The following is a 26,368-nucleotide window of genomic DNA, read 5'->3' on the forward strand; positions in this document are numbered from 1 at the left end:
AGAAATGGAAATGTTATAGCAAAAGACTGGTTTAGTCTTTATGTGAGACATCATGACTCGTGTCCCATATGCTTCGGATATAGGATCGATTACATGTGCTATATTTATCCTTTCTAAAATTTTCCAAATGCCTGGGGCATTAAGAAGGGAAAAGGTCTAGAACTGGATATGACTAAAAGGATTAAGCAATTGTCGAGGACAATCTAAGGTTTACCAAAGATTGGTTGCTCAAGGACAGTTGGAAGTACAGTGTTAATTCTGGAAGGACCATATTGACATAATCTGTAAGGAGGCAACTCTTGTTCAGAAGTGATAGTCAAAATGGAATATGGAAATGTTTCAAAGTTGGAAATTATTCAATCTGTGTAAGATTAGGAAACTTAATGCAAGAAGGATGTTTCCAAGGAGTTGATCTCCTTGGAATGCTCTGTAATGGCTGTTGTCAAGTCTTTCTGACTCTGTGCATAATCATTACAGGAGGATCAATGCATATAAGTTTAGAATCTAACAGATTTCAGTAAATGGCATGAATTTGGAATTCTTGCATTTGCAGTAAGGATTTGGGACTGTGAAATAGGATCATTGGAGTTATGTTCAATTGATATAATTCACAAAGTGAAGATCATAGACAAACATAGTATGCATACTTGGTGTATGGCATGACTAGTGTTTAGAAAACATAGTGTACATGCTTGGAGCATGGGACAACTATTGTTTTAAATTCAAGAATAAAGTTGATATCTGAAACAGTATACAATGAATAATGTGTAATCATATGGTGATAAATAAAAGGTGTTTTATTTATGTTCATAGGTTTTGATACCATATTAGATTCTATTATTATTGTGTTTCATTTTGCATGTTTTGACTTCCAGAATAACTAGGTCGTTCTTCCTGATTTACTAAGTTATTCAAACTATCCACAGTCGGTCATATGTTGGAAGTAGATATGAATGAAGACTGTCATGGGTTGGCTTGTAGAGGTCTAAGATGTTGGACAAGGGGCTACAACACTCATGAGTGCTCATAAGTTCTGAGTATTGGATTCAACCCGCGCTCATTGGAATCACTTCATGGATTTTATCACGGGTGATCATGAGACGATAATATCTTATATTCTTCAAACCTAGAGATATGAGTTGTTACTATGAGTTGGTTGTACATTGATTGCAAAAAACGCATTCGGTAACTCGGTGTTATAAAACGTGCCTTTGTGTATGATTCAACAAGTAGTAGAACAAGCCATATGAGTCGAAGTTTATCCATTCCTTTTACCTTCGGGATAAAAGCGATATCTGTGGGCCCCTCGATGATTTGATGATGACAAATGGAAGTGCTCGGCCGAGCCAGGACTGATTTGATTTGTTCAATTAGTCAGTCGTCATAAATCGGAAATCGGGAAACAACAAATGGACAGAGAGAATGATTATAATCCATGTCTCAGTCCATATGATATCTAGAATGGAGGAATATATGATCCCTTATCTAATGGACAAGTCATTGACAAAGGTCAGAGTTCATCTACAAGGTCAGAGTTCGACAGCGGCTTTTGAGAGCTACGATTGCCAGTTGGTTCCTGAAGTCATACGCAATAATAGTTTTAGACTTATCCAAGTGGGAGACTGTTGGATTAGTGTCTAAGTCCATAACTATAATTTGTATGTACTTGACCCGACTCGGCATGGTCCATTTGGGTTGCATGGCATCGGAACATTTGGATAGACCGTTTATGAGGAAAAGACATTTTGTGACATATTAATATATTATAAGTTCTAATATATTAATATGAAATCATGTTATTTAATTAGTATTGATCAAGAATTAATTTGGACTTAATTTAGTGATCAAAAAGAGACTAATTAAATATATGGGGATTGATTGTGTAAATCATTCATTCTTATATATGTGGGCTTATGATCCAAGATTCATTTATGTTGGGTTTAACCCATGTGGTGATCCATGGATACTCCATGGAGGTTAAAACCCATGGAGCATAAGGAATGGGTAAAGTCATGAGTTACATGGTGTAACCCTAATAGTCACACTATATAAGAACCCCTTTAGTTCAAGAAATTGGCACTAGTGATACATATTTTGAGGGCTTGCCGATTTGAACATGTATGTCTTCTTCTCATGGTTATTCCAAGAGTTCATGATGTTGTGTGAACCATTTGAGGTGTCACACTTGGGGCACTAGGCTCTCAAGCTTCATGGAGTCAAGCAACAACAACAAGGTATGTATTCTATCTATTTTAGTATCCTAGTATCAATGTTTTGGTATGCTAGTTAGGATAATACCTTGGATAATCATATTTGCATGTATAATAGAGAAAACATAGATCCAAGGTATTTAGGGTTGCATGTACACTTAGGAGTGTTAGAATGCTCAAAACCCATCACCTTATTGACATATTCTGAAAAGTGGCAACTCTTGTTCAGAAGTGATAGTCAAAAATGGGAATATGGAAATGTTTCTATAAGTGGAAGTTATTCTTTAAATCTGTGTAAGATTAGGAAACTTAATGCAAGAAGGATGTTTAAAGGAATGTACTTTGAATGTGAGACTTCGTTTCCATAGAATTTCTTTCCATTGGAATACTTTGTAATGTCTGTTGCCGAGTCTTTGTGACTTTTGTGCATAGTCATTACAAGAGGATCATTTCATATAAGGTTAGAATCTAACAGATCTCAGTAAATGGCAAAGAATCTTGTATTCTTACATTTGCGGTAAGGATTTGGGATTGTGAAATGAGCATCATTGGAATCATATTTAATTGATCTATTTCACAAAGTAAGGATCATAGACAAACATAGTGTGTATACTTGGAGTATGGTATAACTGTCGTTTGGACAAACATAGTGTGCATGCTTGGAGCATGGCATGACTATTGTTTCCGTTCAAGTATTAAGTTGATTATTCGAAACATTATACAATGAATAATGTGTAATCAATATGGTGATAAATAAAAGGTGTTTTATTTATATTCATAAGTTCTGAGACCATATTGGATTCGATTATTCTTGTGTTTCACTTTGCATGTTTTGACTTCCCGAATAACTAGGTTATTCAAACTCTCCACAGTCAATCATACTTTGGAAGTAGGTATGAATCAAGACTGTCATGAATTGGGCTTGTAGATGTCTAAAGTGTTTTGACATAGCAAAAAACTGCAACATTTATGAGTGCTCTTGGAATGAGATTCGAGTATTGGATTAAACCCACACTCATTTGAATCACTTCATGGATTTTATCACGAGTGATCATGAGATGATAATATCTTATATTCTTTAAACGGAGACGTGTGAGTTGTAGTTGCACGTTGGTTGCACATTGACATATGTAAACGCAACCAGTAACTTGGTTGTTATAAAACATATCGTTGTGTTTAATTTGATGAGTAAGTACAAGCGAACATTTGGGTCGAATTTTATCCATTCCTTTTACCCTTTGAGGGATAAAAGCGATATCTGTGGGCCCCTCGATGATTTAGTGATGACAAACGTAAGTGCTTGGCCGAGCCTGGACTGATTTGATTTGTTCAATTAGTCGGTCGTCATAAATCGGAAATCGGGAAACAACAGATGGACAGAGAGAATGATTATAATTCATGTCTCGGTACATATGATATCTAGAATGGAGGAATATATGATCCCTTATCTAATGGACGCGTCATTGATTTGTTCAGAGTTCGACAGCGGCTTTTAAAAGCTACGATTGCTAGTCAGGTTGCATAGTCATACTTGCAATAATAGTTATTAGACTTATCCAAGTGGGAGACTGTTGGATTAGTGTCTAAGTCCATAACTATAATTGGTATGTACTTGACCCGATTTGGCATCGTCCATTTGGGTTGCATGGCATCGGAACAATTTGGATAGACTTTTGTGAGAAAAAGATATTTATGATTTATTAATATATTATAAGTTCTAATATATTAATATGAAATCATATTATTTAATTAGTATTGATCAAGAATTAATTTGGAATTAATTTTGTGATCAAAAGAGACTAATTAAATATATGGGGATTGATTGTGTAAATCATTCATTCTTATATATGTGGGCTTATGATCCATGGTTCTTCATGTTGGGCTAAACCCATGGAGGTTTTAATTCATGGAGCATGAAGAATATGGAGAGTCATGAGTTACATGGTGTAACCCTAGTAGCCACAATATATAAAGACCCCATAGCTCAAGAAATCGGCCCTAAGCGTTTCCTAATGGATTCATATGAGAGGGCTAGCCGATTTTGAGCACACGAACTTTTCTCTCAAGTTATTCCAAGTTGTTGGTGGTGTTGTGTGAACCATTTGAGGTGCCACACTTGGGGCACTAGGCTCTTAAGCTCCATGGAATCAAGCTACAACAAAGAGGTATGTCATTCTACTAGATTCTTGTATTGTATATACTTCATATTATCCTAGTTAGGATGAAACATTGGAATATTGAATATTTGCATGTATAATAGAGAAAACATAGATCCAAGGTTTATAGGTTGCATGTACACCATAAAAGTGTTAGAATGCTCAAAACTCAACACTTCGACCGTAAATACAGTGAGGAAAACTCACCTCGTAAACTGAACAAAACTGATGAGGCCCGACTCTGAATCTCAGCTCTCTAACCGATACCTATTTCCACCAAGTGACCAATTCCATCAAAATCCCAAAATGCCCTCAAGGTAAAACTTGGTCAAAGTCAACTGGTCAAACCCACTAAATCAACCGAGTCAACCCAGCCGAGTCAACTCAACAAGGATGACCCATGCGAGTACGCGGGGCGTACTCCGGAGGTACGCTTAGCGTACTCCAATCCTCGCAAAAGACCACCATCGGGGTGGTTGACCAAGTACGCGGGGCGTACCCTCGCAACCCTCAATCTCCATTTAGTGCTTAATGGCTCAAGCACGTAAGCCCATACTTCATATCTATGGTCCAAATGCTCCCTAGAGTCATAAAGTTTCCAACTTTATGACTTTACAAGTCCACAAAGTGCTTAACACAAGGTCTTAATCCATTAAGACCTTCTATAAGATGCATGAAGCAATTCTAGCAATTGGGACCTCATTTTTATGGCTAAGAACCCTTCCTAGGGTTTGAAAGGACATTAAAATGACAAGAACAAACCATGCACAAGATGAGACCTGTGGGACAAGAAAAGCAACATAAAACACCCAAAAATGGGATCTAACAACCAAGACATCAAGGTATAGACTTTATACCTTCTGGAGCTTCTCAAGAAGGCAAAGATCTCAGATCCACAAGCTTGCTTCTACTTCAAGGCTCCTTAATGTAACTTCTCCCTCCTTCCACACACCAAGAACACAGTCTTGAGCTCAAAACACACACTAAGAGGGACAGGGTTTGAAAAAACGTCTCAAAGGATGTGGAGGCTGAAAAGGTGAGGAGAAATGAGACATAATGTTGCTTCAATACCACCCAAACCCTAAAAATTAGGGTTTCCTCCAGAAGCTAGTACGCCCGCGTACATAAGTGTATGCCCAGCGTACTAAGGCGTGCCCTAGTACGCTCAGCATACACATATGTACGCATGGCGTACTCCTCCTTCCATAATTACGAAATTGCCACTAGGGCTTCAAAGCATAACTTCTTGGACTTAGGGACCAAAATGACATGAAATAGAGTTATAGTGATGAATTTAGAAGTAGTTGAACATCGGGATGTTACAACAACCTTCACAACCCCTCATTCGCCAAATTTTGTATTAGAAACACAACCTTCACCACTACCCCAACAAAAAAAAAGGAAAAAAAACCAGTTCGACCCACTACAAACGATAGGATGCAATGGACAAAAGAGGAAAGAGATAAGTTAGCACAGGTGTGGGTATCGGCTTCTAAGACCCAACTGAAGGAGATAATCAAACCTTTAACTGTTTTTTGGGAAAAAGTGTGAAGCGTGTTCTATGATTTAATGGGAAGTGAAAGTCGAAATCCCGACCAAATTAGCTCGAAGTGGCGCGATTTGAGGCTAAAATGTACCGAATTCGGAGGAATTTACAACTACCTACATAAAAGCAGGTTAAGCAATTTCGATGTGTTTAAGGCGGCCTTGGAGCAATATGAAAAAACAACAGCAACCCGCAAGCCTTTTCCATATCTCACAACGTGGCTAAAATTGAAAGATGCTCCAAAATGGGAAGAGAAAACTGAAGGAACTTCACAAACGTCTTCAGATTCAAAGCGTTCAAGAAACCCCGATGCAACTTGCCAACAATCAGACGGATGAACACACATTGACATCAACGATGATCCAATAGATCTTGAAGACGAGCAACCACTTCGTTGGCCCGTTAGAAGAAGTAAAGCAAAAAAAGCGGTTTCGTCGGCTTCGGGATCTAGCGTTATCGATCATTTTGGAGACAAATTTGATCGATATGTCCAAATACAAGAGAGCAAGGCGAAGATGATGAGTTGGGTGGAACAAAAAATGATAGAAGACCAAATGTCATTTCAAGAGGCACAAACGACGCTTCAAACAAAAATCGATATAGACATATTGAAAATGAAAGCGGGCGACTTCGATGGCGAAGATTTGGAGATTTTTCTCACGATAAAAGAGACCGTTCAAGCCAAATATAGGAATGGGGGGTAGTTTTTTTTTATTTATGTTTGACATTCTTATGGTTTTTTAATGTTGTATTTTTTTAATTAATATAATTTTTTAATGCAATGGATTATTTTAATTAAATGTAAAAACTAGTTTTAAAAAAAAATTATATGTTTTAATGTATTTTTTAATTAAATTTAATTAAAAGTGTTTTAATGGTATCTGTCCCATGATTTTAGTGGTAGGATGGAATGATGACAGTGACAATCATCTAATTGTTAAGGATGAGTATTGCTGATTGTCTTAGCAACTCATCTTTTTTTTTGCATGGTTCATTTAATCTGTTGTGCTTCATATTTGACCCATGTTCACCCCATTTCAACAAAAACCCGACCGACATAGAATCCAACTTTATTTTTTCTTATTTTTTCTTTTTTTTTTTTTACAATTTTTACACAGGTTTTAATTTTTGTTAAAAATCATGTCCAAAATTAACAATTTTTCTCTAACTTTTTTCTATAATTTTATTTTTATATGCTTTTTAAAATTTATTTGCAAAATTACTTTTTTTACATCTCATTTATCCATAGTTTTTTACTAATTGTGTTCTTTTTTTTAACCAAGTTTTATTTTTTAACGAATTATTTTGAACTTTTTTAACAAAATCTTTTCGAAACTTTGTTTTTTTTACTTTATTTGATTTTTCTGAGGAAATTACCTTTATTTAATTCTTTCATATCATTTTTATAAATTCGTTTCTACAAAAGTTAGTTCTTTTCTACTAAATTATTATTGTTACAATTTTATCAGGGAGTAAGGAGTCATTCTCTCCCAACTCTCTCAACCCACTGTTACATTAGTTGTTTTGTTTTGTTTATTTTTTTTTCAACACTTCAAACCCACAATACATGGAAACTGTATCTATCCCAACCCATTCAACTCAATTAATTTTTAATTTTAAAATAAATACACACTAATTAAAATCATTCAAATTAATTAACAAAAACATTCAAATTTAATTAACAAACTAATTAAAAACATATAAATACAATTTGATAATTTAATTAACAAACTAATTAAAAACATATAAATACAATTTGGTAATACAGGGAGGGTTCTCAAACCCGCTCAATGGCTTTTCTCCTCCAAACCGCTCAACCCACCGGAGCAGGGTATCATTACCCAGCGGTACCTCCGGTACCGCCCCATCCCACCTCCCCAAACCACCACGACTCCCTTCTCCCTTACATATTCGTTCTTATGCATGTTTCTGTAATAATTTTGCTTTTACAATGTAGTTTTTCTTTTCAAGTTTGTTTACTATTTTTTTTTTTGAATTATTCTTTTTTACAAACTATAATTGTTATACCTAACTTTGTCTTACCGAAGGAGATAATCAAACATTTAACTGTTTTTTTTTTTTTCAAGTTTGTTTACTATCACGTGGGATACAAGCAGGAATATGAAGATATGTGGATGTTTAAATCCACAATAATGTAATAAATCGTATGTAATTTTTCCTTTTAACACAATACCATAAATATTATGTATTTCGAAACTAATTACTCTTTTGTAATCGTCATAATCAATGAATTCAAAAATACATTATTCATTATTTATCGCAATATAAAATATCATCAAAATACATAATTTTGCCGATTTCTTACTTATTCATATAAAATATTAAAAAACGTTACATGATCTAATAAATAAAATAAGTTAATGCATATATTTCTGCCTAAAATAAATAATTTTATCAGGTTCCACAATATCGATCCAAAAGTACATGGTTAATATTTCTATCTAATCATTTTCAAGGTTTTCGTTGCATCAAGTGGGTATTTCCCCTAGTTATTCATACATTTATAAACTAAATACATAACTAATTTCATTTTAGACTTCTGTTATGATATGCGAAAACAACCAAGCATTGTTCAATGATATGAAATGTTTGATCGTGGATGTGGGTTTTAGACTTTTATGTCATACCACACATGATAATATCAGTATGGTAGTTTCATTAGCTGATTGGTTTAGTTTTGGTCTAAACGACCCATGCATACCCATAACAAAACCTTAAGTAAGATTTAAGTCGGATTTATTATTTAGTGAGTTCTAATATTACACAAGAACGAAAACAACCATTGAACAAGTAATCCCATTAAGATGAAACATGGAAGAGATAGATGTCAGCATTCGTGCCTCGGAAAATTACTGTCTCAAATACGACGAGACATATTTGACATGAAAAAACTACATAATTATAACAATATCCTTATATAAAAATCATAAATATGTTGATTTTTATAAGTACATTATTGTAATAAGAAAATAATGATTGTATAATTAGTTTTATTAGAAAGATAATGCTGTCACATTATTTTTGTTATAAAAATACATAATATAATGATAAAATTAAAATTAAAATACAATAATCTACTCTAATAAATGAAAATACAACTTATATCGGTATTAAGTTGTGGTAACGGCAATGACATAGAAAGGTACAATCACAACTGCTATAAATAATAAAGTATCATGTAGATTGTTGTTCCAAAAAGAAATACCAAATATAGATGTTAAACCTAATATATAGCATATAATAATTATAATCTTGATAAATACGGATTTATCATTTCATATTAGAGATGGAAACTTATAGATACCTAACTTACAATTTTCAAATGCTCGCAAATCAGATTTTATTAACAAGTAAATAAAGCATAGTTGGGTATTCTAAGTGGTTTAAGTTTTATATTATGAATATATGAATCCAGAGATCGGATACTACCTAAATTATCATATATGCATCAAGAATATAAGAAATGTGATAAAGGTTGTATCTTTAATCTTTTTAGGTATAGACTATATACATAAATTAAATAAACAAGCCATCGAATTGGTAAACTATAATCTTTATAGAAATCATTACTTTTTAACCATATTAAAAACCACTAACTTGTATTCTATACTCAAACCAAACTTTTGGACAGTTTAATAGAATGTATGGTGGTGTACTGGTTAGTCTAAACTTTCATGACACTGAATGCACTTACACGCTCATTCAAATCTTTCATGATTTGCTATTATGTCCTATTAGATAAAACTGTTTTATACAACATTTAATAAAGGTTGAGCTTGAATCCCACGATATATTATGGTAGATTGATGCATATGAAAGATTTGTTTAAAATATTTCAAGAGATTAAGAGCTTTTGACACAATCGAAGCTACAGGGTGCTTGAAACAATTACCAGATGATGGTTAATTAATTACTAAGATTTGGAATTCGGTTGAATATGGATTTAGAAACAATTCCAAAACTAAAACTGTTAATTAAGTCATGGAGTTGCAGATATAGGATCATACTGGTTCCATATTCCAGAAATTTTACCAAACAGAGAACAAATCAAGACATAGAGATAGATAAGGAAGTAGTCAAACGCATACATTTATATCTTCAATTGGAATTTGATTATGTGAATCTGTGAGTTCTATCAGCATCAATTTAGTCGACAAAATTCTAATTCAGAAAAAAAAATATTATGTAACAAGGTAATGTAACCATGGGGCTTACTTGCAAATCTTCTGTAGGATCTCTGTCAGCTTAAAATTCAGTACTGCGAGTTGAAGCATCGGGAACTGTCACCTCATCGCCAGAATCACGGAAAGGAATTGTATCAAAAGTATCTCCATCAGAATCGTCGTTGTCGTCGTCGTCCGCTGGTTCAGAAAGAGAAAGAACAGCAGGAACTCCATGAATCACAAGCCAATCACTGTAATACATGTCCGGAAATGCAATCGGAAGTTCATTCACCTTCAACGTAGCACCAGATCTAGTAACGTTGATTCTAAATCCATTCAGATACGTGTTCATATTGGTTCCATTTTCGATATTAACAAGATCTTTCAACGAAATCTTACAAGGCAACACATGCCGTAGGAACAGTGACGGATAATCAGGAAACCGACCTGAATAATCGACCATGACTTCATCAGCAGGGGCGAAAAGAGTCAAACTAGGTTGACTCAGAAAACCTAGCAATTGCAGATTTAGAAACGAAGCCATCACAGAGTATCCTCTAGAGATCAACACGTTACTGGCTTCATGGAACGAGAAACTGTTACCACCACTATACGGTGTCTCGCAATCATTGATGCTTGGGATTTGTGCGGGAGAATCAGAGACAGTGAAATTAGAATCGAAGAATTTCTCAATACCAAAAATTATCAGCGATCCGTCGTCGAAAATCGGAGATCCAAGGATTTTCACGTTGTTTATAGAAACCTGATCGGATGATGAAGGGGACGTAATGGTGAGGTAGTTGTCGGAGGACATAGTGGGGATTTTGGTGCCAGGATCAAGGGAACGGAGACCAGGGAAGGAGAAACCTAATGGTGAAATGTGGAGTTCGAGGAGAGACTGAGGAGGTTGGCCGAGTTCAGTGAAGATGGAGTCAGGAGGCGTGAAGATGGTGGCGGAGCTTGTTTGAGATAGTAAAGAGCTGGAGACGAGATTTAGGGTTAAGGACATAGCGATGTAGCCGGAATCGGAGAGAGTTTCGGCGGCGTTGGAGATGGTCTCCGATGGGAGAGCGTTGGTGAAGGAAAGGATAGCTACTAGGAGAACTACCGGAAGAATCATCGTCGGTTTCGCCGCCATTAAAACGTACAAGCGGTGGTGATTGGTTGACGACGGTGATTGGAAATGACTGTAAATGTAGATACGATTATATTCTCTTCTTCGGCGGGAAAATCTGTTACAGTATGCTTTACGTGTCTACATCAGACATAATTTATTTATTTATTTATTTTGTATTAAAATTAGTAAATAGTGAATTATCAGCTTTTAATTAGAGCATATGGTATGGGCAACTTGAAGTGGTGTTATAACAAGAAGCAACAAGAAGACGGGTGGTGTTATAACACCCGTTAAGAGGAGAGAGATGGAGAGAGAGAATTTGTGCAGCCAATAGAAGATCACGTTTCATCTGGTCATGACCACAACTAGATATAACAAGAGGGGGGTGTTCATCTTGTTATGACTAGGTTATGAGGTGTCACATCAGCAATAATAGCATTTCTCGTTGCCCATACCATATGCTCTTACAGAGTGATTTTCATTCCTTCCAAGTTATAGAAAAAATCCACAAGTAATAAGTATATACAATGACTAATAAAATTATAGGGTTATTTTCATAAAAAACCTTATATTTTGACTTTTTTTTCTTTTTAGACCTAGAATGTTTTTCTTTTCCGAAAAAGACCTAACTTTTATCTGTTACTTGTTATTTCAGACCCTAGCAGGTCACCAACAGGTAAATTATGTATTTTTGTTTCATAAAAGACCCTATATTTTGTAGTTTTTTCCATTTTAGACCTAAAATGTTTTTTTTTTCAAAATAAACTCAACTTTAAAATTGGTTATAATCTTCAAGACCAAATATATAAGGTACTTCTTGACTACACCGAAAAAGAAAGTATACATGTATAAACTAAAAAATGTTATCTAATCTATTATCTTTTGAACGAATATAACCTAGAAGATTTGCAAAATTTTATTTTTGTCAAAAAAGATATAATTAAACTTTATCTTGGATATATATTATATCATTAAACTTGATATATTATTTATAAAAAATGTTATTATTACCGCTAATAAAAAGTTTGATGTTAATTTGATATTTTTTGGTAACATTGATAATACATGGCTAGGAAGAATCTTTTAGCATAATAACAATTTTTTTTATTTGTAGAAAAAAACATACCATGTAATTTAACAAACTGTATACAAAATAAATTTTTTTAGTTTGTCTATTATACCTATTTCGTGAGTTTGGACATATTTTCCTCTCACTTTTCTATATTATTTTTTTGGTCGAATTTTTTAATCAATTTTTTTAGAACAGTTAATAAATGTACTCACTATCATACTCATAAACCAAAGTCATAGAATATTTGTAGCATTAGCCCATTATTGAATAACATGTTATAATTATATCAAATACATATATAAAAATATTAATCCTAAACATTCGTAATAGTTTTGTTTAGATATCAAATTCAAGTTTAAGACATTCTTAAAAAATATTAACATCACATATAAATACATAAAACTATATTATGGGAATGAAACCATTTGAGCATAAGTTAAAAATCCAAATAACAAAAATGATACCGCACACTTAAATATCCAAACACATGGTGTTTGTATATCGCGGTTATTGATTCTCAAGTATAATCATATTAATTACCAAAATAAAATTTAGGATTTCATTTTAATTTAAAAAAGCTTGAAGGTGTTTGGTACTCAATTGGTTATTGAATTTATGATCTTAAAATTATATAAAATCTCTTTTGTGCTGTTAGGAAATTTGACTTCACATGTCTATGTATTCAACTCCTAGCTTTTGGTAATTGTTTTATGTAACTGAAATCGAAAAACTAATTAAACTAATAATATAAAAAAAAGGTTTTGGAGCTAGAAACTGTAAATTTTCCCAAATGTAGACAAAACATTTTGTTATTATTTATATTACACTCGTGAAAAAAAAATTATACTATACAACTTCATTGTATGTGTAATGGTTTAAAAAAAATGTTTCATGCGTAAATCAATACAACGCCAAAAGATGCAAAAGTTAAATCGTTGTCTATTATTTAAACTAAAAGAATATAAGTATGTTTTTTACGCCTTGACGAAATTAAGCTACATGAACTTGATGCAGTGAAGAAATAACTTTTACAACTACTTTTTTTTGTATAAATATACATGGACAAAGAATTGTCCAATCATAAATAAATGTAGGCATAATAATTACATTGTTTAAATCGATGTCTATGTTTAAACTAAAAGGATATAATCACGTTTTTATACAACTAGTCTTGAAATAAAAAACATTTTAAGTCTAAATTGGAAAAAAGTACTAAATGTAGGGTCTTTTATGAAAAAAAATACTTAATTTCCCTTTTGGTGACCTGTTAGGTCTAAAACAACAAGTAACAAGTAAAAGTTGGGTCTTTTTCGAAAAAGAAAAAAGTTTTAGGTCTAAAAAGAAAAAAAGTCAAAATATAGGGTCTTTTATGGAAATAATTATAACATAAATCTTATATATTTTACCAGGTTTCATCATTTGATTCAAAAGCCATCAGTTGCATCTTCATTCGTAAACCCTAGCAGGTGTTTCTATATATTGACACAAGTTAGAGAAGTCTTCAAAAAATTTAAAAGTTCCTTCTAACTTTAACATATTCAAAATTATAAAAGTTCACAAAATCCACATAATTCAACAAAATCACACCAAAATCATAAAATTAACAAAAGAATCCACATAACTCAAATAATTCACAAATTAAAATCCGCATAATTTATTAGAATACCAAACAAAAATTAGGTTAAAACATACTTAATGAATCCCCCTTCGGCAAAGTCAGAAAATGGGAGACAGACAAACTTTAGTTGTGGAGAATCAGAAAGGGTAGTGGTTGGGGTAAATCATGGACCTCATGTGTGGAATTCCGCATCTCAAGCACTAGGCTTCTATCATGGGGACATCATAGTTTATGTCTATTTCAATTGCATGCATCTCACCCCACGCTCGGTTTGCTTTGGCTTATTAGTCTTACAGTACGTTAAATTCAAATGAATATGATAAAGTTGGCCAACGACAGTAGCTCGGGACAAATTCGTATGATGTGGAAATCTTACGTACGGTTCCTAAAGAAGGGATTGGCTACCTACTGGAGTTTCGACTAATAACCATCGGTCAATTCCGCTTTGGGGCCACCCTTTACTCTGCTATTATTATAGGGGTATGGGGTTTGACACAAAGAAAAATCAAGGCGGCATATCAGCTTTTCTTTTTATACTTGATGATTCTCTAATTGCATTTGGTAGCGATGGCCAATAAGGTACGAACCATGACGATTTTACGACCGTTACAAACGTCTCATTTGTGTTAGGTCACGTGCCCATATGGGAGTGTTGAGTTTCGTCGTTTCTAATTGTTGTCTACATGCTATGATTGTCCCGCCCATTTCTTTGCCTCTAAGAGACGGTTGTTTAGGGTTATTTCTCGTTTCCTTGTTCTTTGATCATCGACGTTTTCTCTCCTTTTTTCTTTCATGGTTGTTCTATAAGACTGGGGGAAATTACTTCCACAATCACTCCTCCTCAAGTGCAACATCTATAGAGGATTATAGTTATATAAGACTTTGAACTTGTAATGACTTATGAGCCCAACGAAATTTTCAAAGCGTTCAAAAAACTACAATCATGTTTTGTCTGTTATAAAAAACCTAACAAAACCTAATGAACTTAACATTTTGTCTAAAAAAACCCAATTAAGTTACATTTTTGTTCAATTCTATGAAAGTCAAAGAAGAGAAACAGATGACGTCGCTTATTACCATATCGGGAAAATAACTTGTACGACCAATAAAGTTTCCAAACCGTTCAAAAAACCTCAATCATGTTTTTTCTTTTAAAAAAAACCCAACAACTTAACCTTTTGAACAGACAAAACATGATTGGAGTTTTTTGAACGGTCTGAAAACTTTGTTGGGCTTTTTTAAACAAAATTTAAAGTTCGTTGGATTTTCTTGAACAGACAAAAAATGATTTAGGTTTTTTGTACGGTTTGGAAATTTCGTTGAACTTTTAAGTCATTTTCCCAAAAAACAATGCTATCCTTATTTATTTTCACGCAGATTTTAAGTTCTAAGTTCCATCATTTTGGTACGAAAGCATATTGATTTAAAATGGTTTCCACCTGGTCTATTGCATAAAATACCGACTTCGATCCTACCATAGATGTTGGTCTCAATCAAGGCCCATCATGGAGACAACATTCCGAGCTATTCAAGAAAACCCATTAGCTCTAGCCTAAATGAGAAATTCATACCGTCAAGCGATGTTGTGCATGAGTACTAAACGGCTAAATTGGGTTGTCACTTGTCAGCCATATATGCCATGATGGTCTCGTTTTAAAATGGAATTTTCCTGAATATGCAGTTGAAGACCGATATGGGTGGGTATTAAAAGCAATTTAAATAGAGAAAATTGCAAATATAGCTAAATTCCTTAATTATTTTGTGAAAAATAGCCAAAAAAACTCAAATTACAAATATAGTCATGAAAATCGCAGATGAATTAAGCCCATCTGCGATTTTAGCATTCTATCTGTGAACGTACAAGTCGCTAAAGCACAGTCATGCTTAGCGACTTGTACGTTCGCAGGTGGTTTTTTTAGTTCTTTTTTATTGTTTCCGTATAAATACCCTCATCTCTGACTAAAATCGCAGATGAACTAATTTCATCTGCGATTTCCTCTTATCCCACCTACGATTTTGCGTTTCTTTTTTTAATTTTTAATTTTAATTTTTTTTTAAAATTTTGACTACAAAATTGATAGAGTTTAACTACGAAACTACTTTATTATATATAAAGTATTGCAAAAAATTATCAATTTAGTTCTTATTTCTTTAGAATATTTGTTTAAAACTTCTCTAATAAAATGAATTCTCCAACAAAAACTTTGAAATATGAAATCGTTTATAGTGCCTCCAGAGAGAGTTCTCCAAAAAAAAGTTTGAAAAATGAAAAATGAAAAAGAATTACATTTTTATACCCCTGAAAAAGGGAAAATCACAGATGGACGCAAAATCACAGATGGACTGAGTCCATCTGCGAACGTACAAGTCGCTAAAGCACAAATGTGCTTTAGTGACTTGTACGTTCGCAGATGGATAAGTAAAATCGCAGATGGACTGAGTCAATCTGCAATTTTGATGGCTATTTTTGTAATTTGAGTTTTTTTTGCTATTTTCCACAAAGTAATTAAGGGATTAGGCTAGTTTTGTAATTTTCTTTTTTAAATATTATTAGGTGGTAGCGAGTCGGTGAATTAGGGTTAATGAATAATCCGTCTATATGAAGATTAATCGATGACCCTAAATTATAAAAGAATATAATTAAAAATAAATAAATATCACCAAATACCAAAGTTTGATTTATTTTATGCTCATATACACATCAAAAAATATATAGAAATGTAAAAGTTAAAGAAATAGCAAAGTCTGATTCAATTTTATAATCAGATTCAAAGAATTCAGTGTCGGCATGATGAGGGACGTAAACTTAAGCGTCGATGTGATGAGAGACAAAGAGATGTGATGAATTAGGGCATTTAGTTTACCATTTGCGTTTTTTCAATCTTTAATTTTGATTTTTTTTTCAGCTTTGTTGACTTATTTTTATTTTTATTTTTATAATTTTGCTCATTTGACTTTTTCATTAATTTCGACCGTCTAGCCCGAATAATGACCAATTTTGACCGTTGACACCTAATACGACCGATTTGCGTTATTTGTAAATGGATAGAGAACGTCAAGTAATTAGTCGCAGTTAATCGGATGTTTCAACCAATTTTTACAACATTGATTAAAAGCATACAAATATTTGATTACTATCAAATTCCTAACAACCAAAAAGTTTAAAGACCAAAATCATACCCATTTATCAATATATTTTTCATGCCATCCTCAAAAAGTTGTTAGACATGAATAGGTGTGTCAAAAATGTCCGAACCTGATTAACTTGATCTGACCCAAACCCGAATAAGATAAATATGGCGGGTTTAATATGGTCCGAATGTCAAAATCGGGTTATTCGGGTTGACCCGACAAACCTGATATATAGATAGGGTCTGGTTTCATAGGGTCTGGTTTCAGGTTTCTTTATTATGTTTTTTATTGGGTTCGGGTTAACCAAATAAGAATATTATTTATTTTAGATGAGACATGCAAAACGATTAGTGTTTACTCAATTGGCCTTATGATAAACTTTTTTTTACCCATTTAAGATTGTTCCAAACCATATTTATTTTTGCAAGACTTGCAAAAAGATCTGGTATTAGTCAGTCCTTTTATTATTACAACGCACTAGCTAGTATTCGCAATCATTCGTGAGATGTGAGAATGGAGGTGATGAGAATTGATTTCTTTGATTCTTTTTTAATAAATAAAGTTGGGTGTTTATGATGATGCTTGATTGAGGTATTACAGTAACAGGATCAAATCCATTTATACGAAAAATGAAAATGAAGATGGGATCAAACCCATTTACAAAAGTTAAATTAAAACCCAAACTATAACATAATTTTTCTTTTTTTAATCATTTTTTATTTCTTCCTCATCTTTCATCCAAATGAAAAGAAAATCATAATCCTTACGCTATGGACATTGTAAATCCATTAAATCTCGTCTAAAATTCAAATTGGCTGATGAAATGTGATGAGTGCCATAACATTTAACAACAAATTGATAAAAAAAAACTCAAATCCCATAACCACATCTTTACAACAAAACAACTCTTGATTTCATAATCCCATTCCCCTCTATCACAATTTCCTATCATAATTGAACAAATCAAAATCATAATCATAATAAATAAAATAAGCAAAATCATGATGCACCTTCACACCATAACAAATAACAAAGCTTCAATCTTTACCTCATGAATTACAAAAAAAAAAAAAAAAAGATTGCGCCTCCTAAAACTCCATCTTTCTTTAAACCATTTGACTTGTTTCCACTTTCCACTTTCATTTGCATTGATTCAACTGTAAACTCGAATCATCCACCATTTTCTTTATCAACTCATCAAACTTCTTACCTTCATGACTTCTTTTCAAGACATTAACATCACCCCAATGAGAACACGGGTCCATGAACCAGTTCCTATGACCCGTGCACCATACCCCTGGTGCAACCCGCCCACTTTTGCGGGTTAAAATATTACTATCAATCATGTCTAACACTGCATCATTCTCATCAAACCTTCTTGCAAAAGCAGCTCCACTTTCAACCATGTTCTTGTAGTTTGAGTTTTTGAGAAAGATGGGTTCCATCTTTCGGGGTTTATCCCATGCCATGAATCTCAAATCATTGTTGATGGTTGTGTTCTTGAACTCAGGTGAGTTGCAGATTACAGTATGGAAGTAAACTTCTTGTGCCAAAACAATATTGTTAACATACATTAGAAGTGTTCGAGGGAGATTGTCCCATGCAAAAACACAATATTCAAGAAAAGATCGGCTCAAAATCACCCATGGAGACCCTGAAAAACAAGATTGAAGTTTTTTTTTTTTTTCATAAAAGTGAAAATGGTGAGTTTAGTTAAACTAGAGATATAGGAACTAGGAAGTAGGAAGCTTGCCTGTGAAAACTTTGAAGGCATCTGGCATAGGTCGTTTTTCAGTAGCCCTAAAGATTTGGGTTCGTCTTGCTAAGTAAATCCCTGGATCAACTACAATCGGCTGAATCCTTTGATCCCTGGATATTATCATGAAATTTTGATTTAATATGGTTGAATTAGAGATGAAAGGGAAACCATCGATTGTAATGAAGATTCTTCTTACTGTTTCCATCCAAGGTCACTGGTATGATCGATGAAATTAGCATCTCTGCTAATCGAGGAGAATGCATGAAACAAGTCTGAAATAGGATGATATGAAGAAGGAAGTACCATTAAAATGATATCAAGTAACACCAGAAGATAAACAAAATTGCTATTCATTATCAAAAACAACAGATAAAGTTAGGGCATACCATCTTGTGTTAGCAAAGGATAGTCCGATGCGCTCAAAGTAATAAACCAATCCCAATCACCATCGTTCTTCAATAGAATCGCTGCAGCATGCAAAATCGCGGCGATATTGCTCGCGCCCATTTCCGTTGTTGGATCAGGGTTCTGAATTAGATGCACATTATCAAAAGCCCTAATCACTGGTACTGACTTTACCAACTCTGCCAACCTCTTCCTCTCATCGACAGAACCCTCAGTCCCAATGTGCAACAAATACCGATTCCTGGGATGGTACACCGTCAACAACAACCGGAAAATCCTGTCGGCGTCTCCGCCAGTGCCGGATATGTAGTAGGAAAACGATGGAGGGTGACTAGTCCCACGGTGGACGGTGGAGGAGAAGGATTTGTGTGAGGCGTATGAAGCACTAAAACCAAAGATCGAGGAGATGAAGAGTAGCAGAGAGATGATTGCAGCGGTGAAGAGAATGAACAGCCATTTCTGCTCTGCTCCCAATCCCATGGAGATAACTTTGATTCTGATTCCGTTATGCTGGAACATAGGGATTTCAAATTCTTGAAAAGGGTTTTAGTGTTGGATTAGGGTTTCAGGTTATAGTAAATTGACATCTCTGGTTTAGAATTTGCACATAAACAAGACGAAAGATTCAGTTATGTTTTTGATTGATAAGTTGAAGTAAAATTGTCAATCTCTTTGTTTAGAATTCAACAAGCGTATGGACGATGGAGGGTTTAATTTTGAGTCAAAGTTGAAATCCACCGGTCATAAAAATTTCATGAGTTATTAGAAGAGTTAAAATGTGCAAGTGTGCCATTAAAGATGAGTTTTATCCGAATTTTAAGAAAATAGAGATGTAGTCCTTTTAGCTTATAAGATAGTATTCAGCCATGGATGCAAAGATACTTGAGGGGTGTTTGGGTTATCTTTTGAGAGGCCAAAAGGACTTTTGGGAAAAGTTACAAAAAGCCAGGTTTTTCTGACTAAAAAATCAGTTTTCCTTCTATGAAAAATCCAAAAGGAGCTTTTAAGGAGCTTTTACCAAACATCTTTTATCTGCTATCTTTATGTAAAAGGACTTTTAGCCTCTCAAAAGATAAGTCAAACACCCCCTTAGCTAAGTGAATAAATTAGGTTTTGATATTTTTTTTTGAGCTTCTATTTCTATTGTTAAAGGAGATTACTGTTAAAAAAAGGAGATTTCCGAAAAGAATGTATAATAAATTATTCCAAGTTATCTTTTTAAAAAGTTGTTTATAAACTATTTTAAGCTACATTATTTGTAGTCTTATCTATTTTTATACTAGTTTATAATCCGTGAGAACCACAGATAAAATTAATTAAACTTTCATATCAAAAAATCAAAATTATTAATTAATTATTTTAAATAAATTATTACTTAAGAGATATTTTTTTAGTTATATAAAATTATAATCGTTGATTTAAATAAATACGTGAAGTTATATCATCTTATAATATGTATTAATTTTATTTTATTTTTAAGTATAATGTTATTAATTTAATATAATTAGAGTGAGAAAATTTGAAATTTGAATTTAAAATGAAGAATTAATTATTAATTTAATGTAAGTACAGTGGGAAAATTTAAAATTTGAAATTTGAAATGGATAATCAATTATTAATTTAATATAATTAGAGTGGAAATTTAAAATTTGAAATTTGAAATTAATAATTAATGGTTTGACAAATGCCATGATAAGTGATATATAACATTAATGAGGAGTTCTAATTGTATGACACTTGTCAATGGAATATTAAACTTATTCTTTTATTAGAATAGGAAGACTAGTTTATAACGTGTAAGAAAGACAGTTATAAAACTAATTAAACTTTTATAGTAAAAACTTAAAATTATTAATCAATTATTTTAAATAAATTATTAATTAAGAAATATTTTTTTAGTTATATAAAATTATAATCGTTGATTTAAATAAATACATGAACTTATATGACCTTATAATATATATTAATTTTATTTTATTTTTTATTTTAATGTTATTAATTTAATGTAATTAGAGTATGAAATTTAAAATTTAAAATTTGAAATTAAGAATCAATTATTAATTTAATATAATTAGAGTGGGAAATTTAAAATTTAAAATTTAAAATGGATAATTAATAGGTTTGACATGCGGCATGATAGGTGACATATAATATTAATGAGGATTTCTAATATTATGATACTTGTTAATAGAAGAATAAATTTATTCATTTATTATAATAGAAATATTAGGCTACTAGGAGTGGGCAACGTCCACTCCCGTTACCACCCTTAATAACGCCTAAGAACACCGCCCCTCTCCACCGCTATTGCGCGTTATAGGTATTCTCGTTGCTTCCCGTTACCACCACAGCATCCGGTAACGACGTTTCCTTTTTTTCTGCTAATAACGCCTGTGGGCATTACCCACTCCTAATACTCTTATAATAAGCTAGCATATTTTTATCAAACATGTCATGAATCGTAAAATATACATCATGCATTCGTAAGAGTGTTTTTCTTTTACATTGACAAAACAACTAAAAACGTTGGAGATAAACATTTACGAGAGATAAAATCGTTACATATCGCATATGGAATTGAGTTCGCAAAGAAAACCAATGGTATTATTAATATTAAATGAAGTTCACAATAAGAATGCACCACAATTACCATGACTAATAACTTGTTATAAAATATGATTAAATAACAAGATAAATTATAGAGTAAAGAAAGACATGAGAGTAGAGAAAACTTTTATTCCAATACTTGTGATAAAATCATCAACTTTCTAATACATATGGCTCACTCTTTATACAACCAAAATTGAATAAAAGATGAATGCACAATATGATGGTGCATTATTAGACTCATAAAACACATTGAAATGGTTGTTACTAATGTTAAATAATGATAGAGAGTTATGGGAGAAATGGGGAATCCAATGGTCATTCACAAACTAATATTTCATAACACTCCTCCTTGAATGACGATTGTATCATGCCTCGTTAAAACCTTAATAGGTAAAACCTCATGGGAAAAAATCCTTTATTAAGGAAAAATAGTACATGACTAATAATAGATATTGGAAACAATTGCCTCGTTAAAAACCTTGCTAAGAAAACCCAGTGGGAAAAACATAGCTAAGGAAAAGAGTACAATATGTTTCCAACTCCCCCTGGTCAGCACATCACTTGATTTCCTTGAAGCGTCGCATAGCAATGTTTCGTACCATCCTTTCAAATTTGGATGTAGGAAGTGCTTTAGTGAACAAATTGGGAATGTTGTTACTTGATTGAATTTTCTGGATGTTGATGCCACACTCTTTTTGAAGATCATAAGTGAAAAAGAACTTGGGTGATATATGTTTGGTTCTGTCTCCTTTGATAAATCCTTCCTTAAATAAAGCTATACAAGTCGTATTATCTTCATATAGTATGGTTGGAACATCCCTGTTAGAAGTTAGACCACAATTCTTGCGAATATGGTTAGTTAACTTTCTTAACCAAATACATTCATGACTTGCCTTATAAATCGTTATAATCTCTGCATGGTTAGAATAAGCAGCAACTAAAGTTTGTTTAACATAATGTCAAGAAATTTTCTTACCTCCATAACTGAATAAACAACCTGTTTGGGTTCGAGCTTTATGTGGATCAGATAAATATCCAGCATCTGCATAACCAATTAACTTCGCATTTGATGAATTTGATTAGTATAAATTTATATCCACTGTACCTCGAAGATACCAAAGAATGTGTTTGACTCTATTCCAGTGTCTTCTTGTTGGACAAGAACTATATCTTGCTAATAAGTTTACGACAAAAGATTTATCAGGTCTTGTATTAATAGTAAGATATATTAGTGCACCAATAGCACTAAGATATGGTTCTTCGGGAACAAGAAGATTTTCATGTTTTTTATGATGTTGAAATTTGTCCTTTTTGGCATGTAAGTGCCTTACCACCATCGGGTTACTCATGGATGTGAGTTATTCCTATAAAACATTTTAAGCACCTTTTCTATATGTAAATGTATAAAAACTCTATTTTTGTGTGCTTAATTTGAAGACCCAAACAAAATTTCATTTTACCAAGATCATTCATTTCAAATATTTCTTTAAAACAAGAAGTGGCCTTTTCCAATTCTCTAGGAGTTCCAATTATGTTCAAATCATCTACAATAACATCAATTATGACAAATTCTGATCCGAATCTTTTTATGAATACACATAGGCTTATTGGATCATTTTTGTGGCCCTCTTTCAACAAAATGGTATTTAAAAAATTGAACCACATATGGTCTTATTGTTTCAATCCATACAAAGATTTATTTAATTTGACCGAATATACTTTTCGAGAATTAGAAGTTTGTGCTTCTGGCACCTTAAATCCTTCTAGGATTTCATATAAATATCATTATCAAGTGGACCATATAAATAGGCGGTAACTACATCCATCAGACGCATCTCCAGTTTTTCATGTGTTGCTAGACTTATTAGATAATGGAATGTAATTGCATCAACCATAGGAGAGTATGTTTATTCATAATCAAATTTGGGCCTTTGGGTAAAACCTTGTGCGACAAGTCTTGCATTAGATCTCACAACTTCATTTTTCTCGTTTCTTTTGCGTACAAATACCTATTTGTGTCCCACTAGTCTTACTCTGTTTGGTGTACGGACTACAGGTCCAAAAACTTTTCGTTGAGTAAGAGAATTAAGCTCTTTGTTGATTGCATCTTTCCATTTTGGCCAATCTTTTCTATTTCTACATTCCTCTATAGATTTAGGTTCAAGATCCTCATTTTCTTCCATAATCTCGCACGCAACATGATATGAAAAATTATCATCGACGTCTATCTTATTTCGGTTCCATCTTATTCCTGTCATGACATAATTTATTGAGATCTCATCATTTTCATTTTTTTCAGGTACCTTATTTTCTTTTGTTGTGTCATTAGGCTCTTCTAGAGCTTCATTAATCTTTTCAAGAGATTCTATTTTCTCTTTTGGACCATCAATTATATTTGCTCCCTTTCATTTTTGAAGATTTTTATCTTTGGAACCGGTTGGTCTTCCACGCTTCAGGCGTACCTTAGATTCATTTGTAGTTGTATTTTTTCCTTCTGGGATATCAATTCTAACTGGAGCATTTACAACTGGTACATGAGACTTTGTTACTCTCTTAGGGTCAGTAAATGCATCTGACAATTGATTTGCTACATTTTGTAAATGAATTATCTTTTTTATTTCAAGTTCACATTAACTTGAACGAGGATCTAAAACTAAAAGTGATAATTCCTTTTAAGAGATTTTATTTTCCAGCTTCTTTATTTCTCCCCCTAATGTTGGAAAATATGATTCATCAAAATAATAATCATCAAATATAGTTGTAAATAAATCTCCAGTTGATGGTTTTAAATATTTTACTATAGATGGAGATTCATATCCAACATAAATTCTAATTATCTTTGAGGTGGAGAAATGGGTACATAAATTGCACATCTAAACGTCCTTAGATGGAAATATTTGGTTCCTGACCGCAAACCAGTTGAATAGGGGAGAACTAATGATAATTGGTTGGCCTGATGCGTATAAGTGATGTTGCATGTAATATTGCATGCCCCATGTCGATGTAGGAAGTTTAGAATGCATTAGTAATGGTCTTGCAATTAATTGAAGGCATTTAATTAATGAATCAGTTAGACCATTTTGCGTATGAACATGTGTAACAGGATGTTCAATCCAATCGACATTGAATAATCATTAATAGCTTGCATTGAAAATTTTGCAGCATTGTCAAGTCGAATTTTCTTGATTAGGTAATCGGAGAAATGTGCCCTTAGGCTGATTATTTATGCAAGTAATCTTGCAAAAACCAAATTATAACTAGACAACAAGCACACATATAACCATCTAGTTGACTCATCAATTAAAACCATAAAATATCTAAATGGTCCACATGGTGGTTAAATTGGTCTACATATATCTCTTTGAGTTCTTTCTAAAAAATCTTCTGGTTTTTCAAGGAATGACCACTTGAAGTTTCAATTATTTTGCGCATCATAATTGATCCGAGATGGCCCAACCGGTCATGTCAAACTTTGAAGGTGTTATCGTACCTTTTATTTTCAATAGCATGAGATTCAATCATTCTAATATTTGTATAATACAATCCGGAGGACAATACAGGTAATTTTTCCAAAAGACTTTTCTTACCCGATATCATTTTTTTAATAATGAGATACTCTTTATCACCATCATTAGTTGTTTCAACATGATATTCGTTGGACCGAATATCCTTAAAACTTAATAAATTTCTTGGTGATTTTGATGAAAATAATGCATCACCAGTTGTAATTATTGTCCCTTGTGGTAATATTATATTCGCTCTTCCGAAGCCCTCAATCATTTTTGCATTACCTATTATTGTATTTGTTGGGTATTTTATGTTGCGTCATGGGCTTAGTTTTGTATATCCGGATTGGGCCTGTCCATCCATGATTATTAATTAGGGTTAAGCTATAAATAGTGCATGCATGTATGCCTTAGATACGGTCGTGATTATTATCATTATTGCTTTGTAACGCTAAACACCTCTACAGTCGAAGTTCTTAATCGAGCTCTTCTTCTGAGGTATTAAAGCTTAATCATTCGACATCAGTTAAACCATTCCTGTGTTCTTCATTACGTCATTTATTGTTTTTCTGCTTAGAATCTATCGATCCTACTAGAACTTTGTTCTAACAATTGGTATCAGAGAAGGAGACTGTGTGATCAATACACATTCCTTCTGTTTGAAGAATATTTTAGGGCTTCCGCTTTTATCGAATATAAAGAAGTCGTATTCTTCCTGTCGACGGTAACTCTTGTGTTTGATAAAACCCTAATCTCAAGTTTACAGGTCTGATTCTAGCAGTTCTAAGGAAAGGCTCATCATGTCTCACGACGATTCTCAAACTAATCCCATCAACATCTCCAACAGCATTGGATCCACTACAAGGGTTCCCATTCTTTACACTCAAGACTATGAAGTGTGGGCGCATCACTTTGAAGATTACGTAGTTGGATCTGAAGATAATGGCTATCTCATCTGGGAAGCTATCACACTTGGGCCGTTTGTTCACCCTGGAACGAACAGGACATTGAAGACTCAAAAATAATATAATCAGCTTGTGGCGGACGTAGATA

At 33.1% G+C, this 26,368-nt stretch overlaps 2 protein-coding genes across 2 annotated transcripts; both read right to left on the minus strand.

Annotated features, from left to right (window-relative positions):
- Positions 1–10,078: 10,078 nt before the first annotated feature.
- Positions 10,079–11,296, minus strand: LOC145162564 (putative fasciclin-like arabinogalactan protein 20). The gene has a single exon (XM_079081674.1). It carries the CDS (start codon positions 11,232–11,234, stop codon positions 10,179–10,181), a length of 1,056 nt encoding a protein of 351 aa, XP_078937800.1. The 5' UTR covers positions 11,235–11,296; the 3' UTR covers positions 10,079–10,178.
- A 6,700-nt stretch (positions 11,297–17,996) lies between these two features.
- On the minus strand, positions 17,997–19,833 carry LOC145166445 (beta-glucuronosyltransferase GlcAT14A-like). The gene is made up of 4 exons (XM_079085423.1): positions 19,181–19,833; positions 18,991–19,066; positions 18,789–18,904; positions 17,997–18,689 (listed from the first exon to the last, which is right to left on the minus strand). Exons 1-4 carry the CDS (start codon positions 19,716–19,718, stop codon positions 18,175–18,177), a joined length of 1,245 nt encoding a protein of 414 aa, XP_078941549.1. The 5' UTR covers positions 19,719–19,833; the 3' UTR covers positions 17,997–18,174.
- Positions 19,834–26,368: the final 6,535 nt, after the last annotated feature.

The sequence above is a fragment of the Lactuca virosa genome, chromosome 3, assembly GCF_052849685.1.
Source record: "Lactuca virosa cultivar CGN04683 chromosome 3, Lactuca_virosa_CGN04683_v6, whole genome shotgun sequence".
Taxonomy (NCBI): Eukaryota; Viridiplantae; Streptophyta; class Magnoliopsida; order Asterales; family Asteraceae; genus Lactuca; species Lactuca virosa.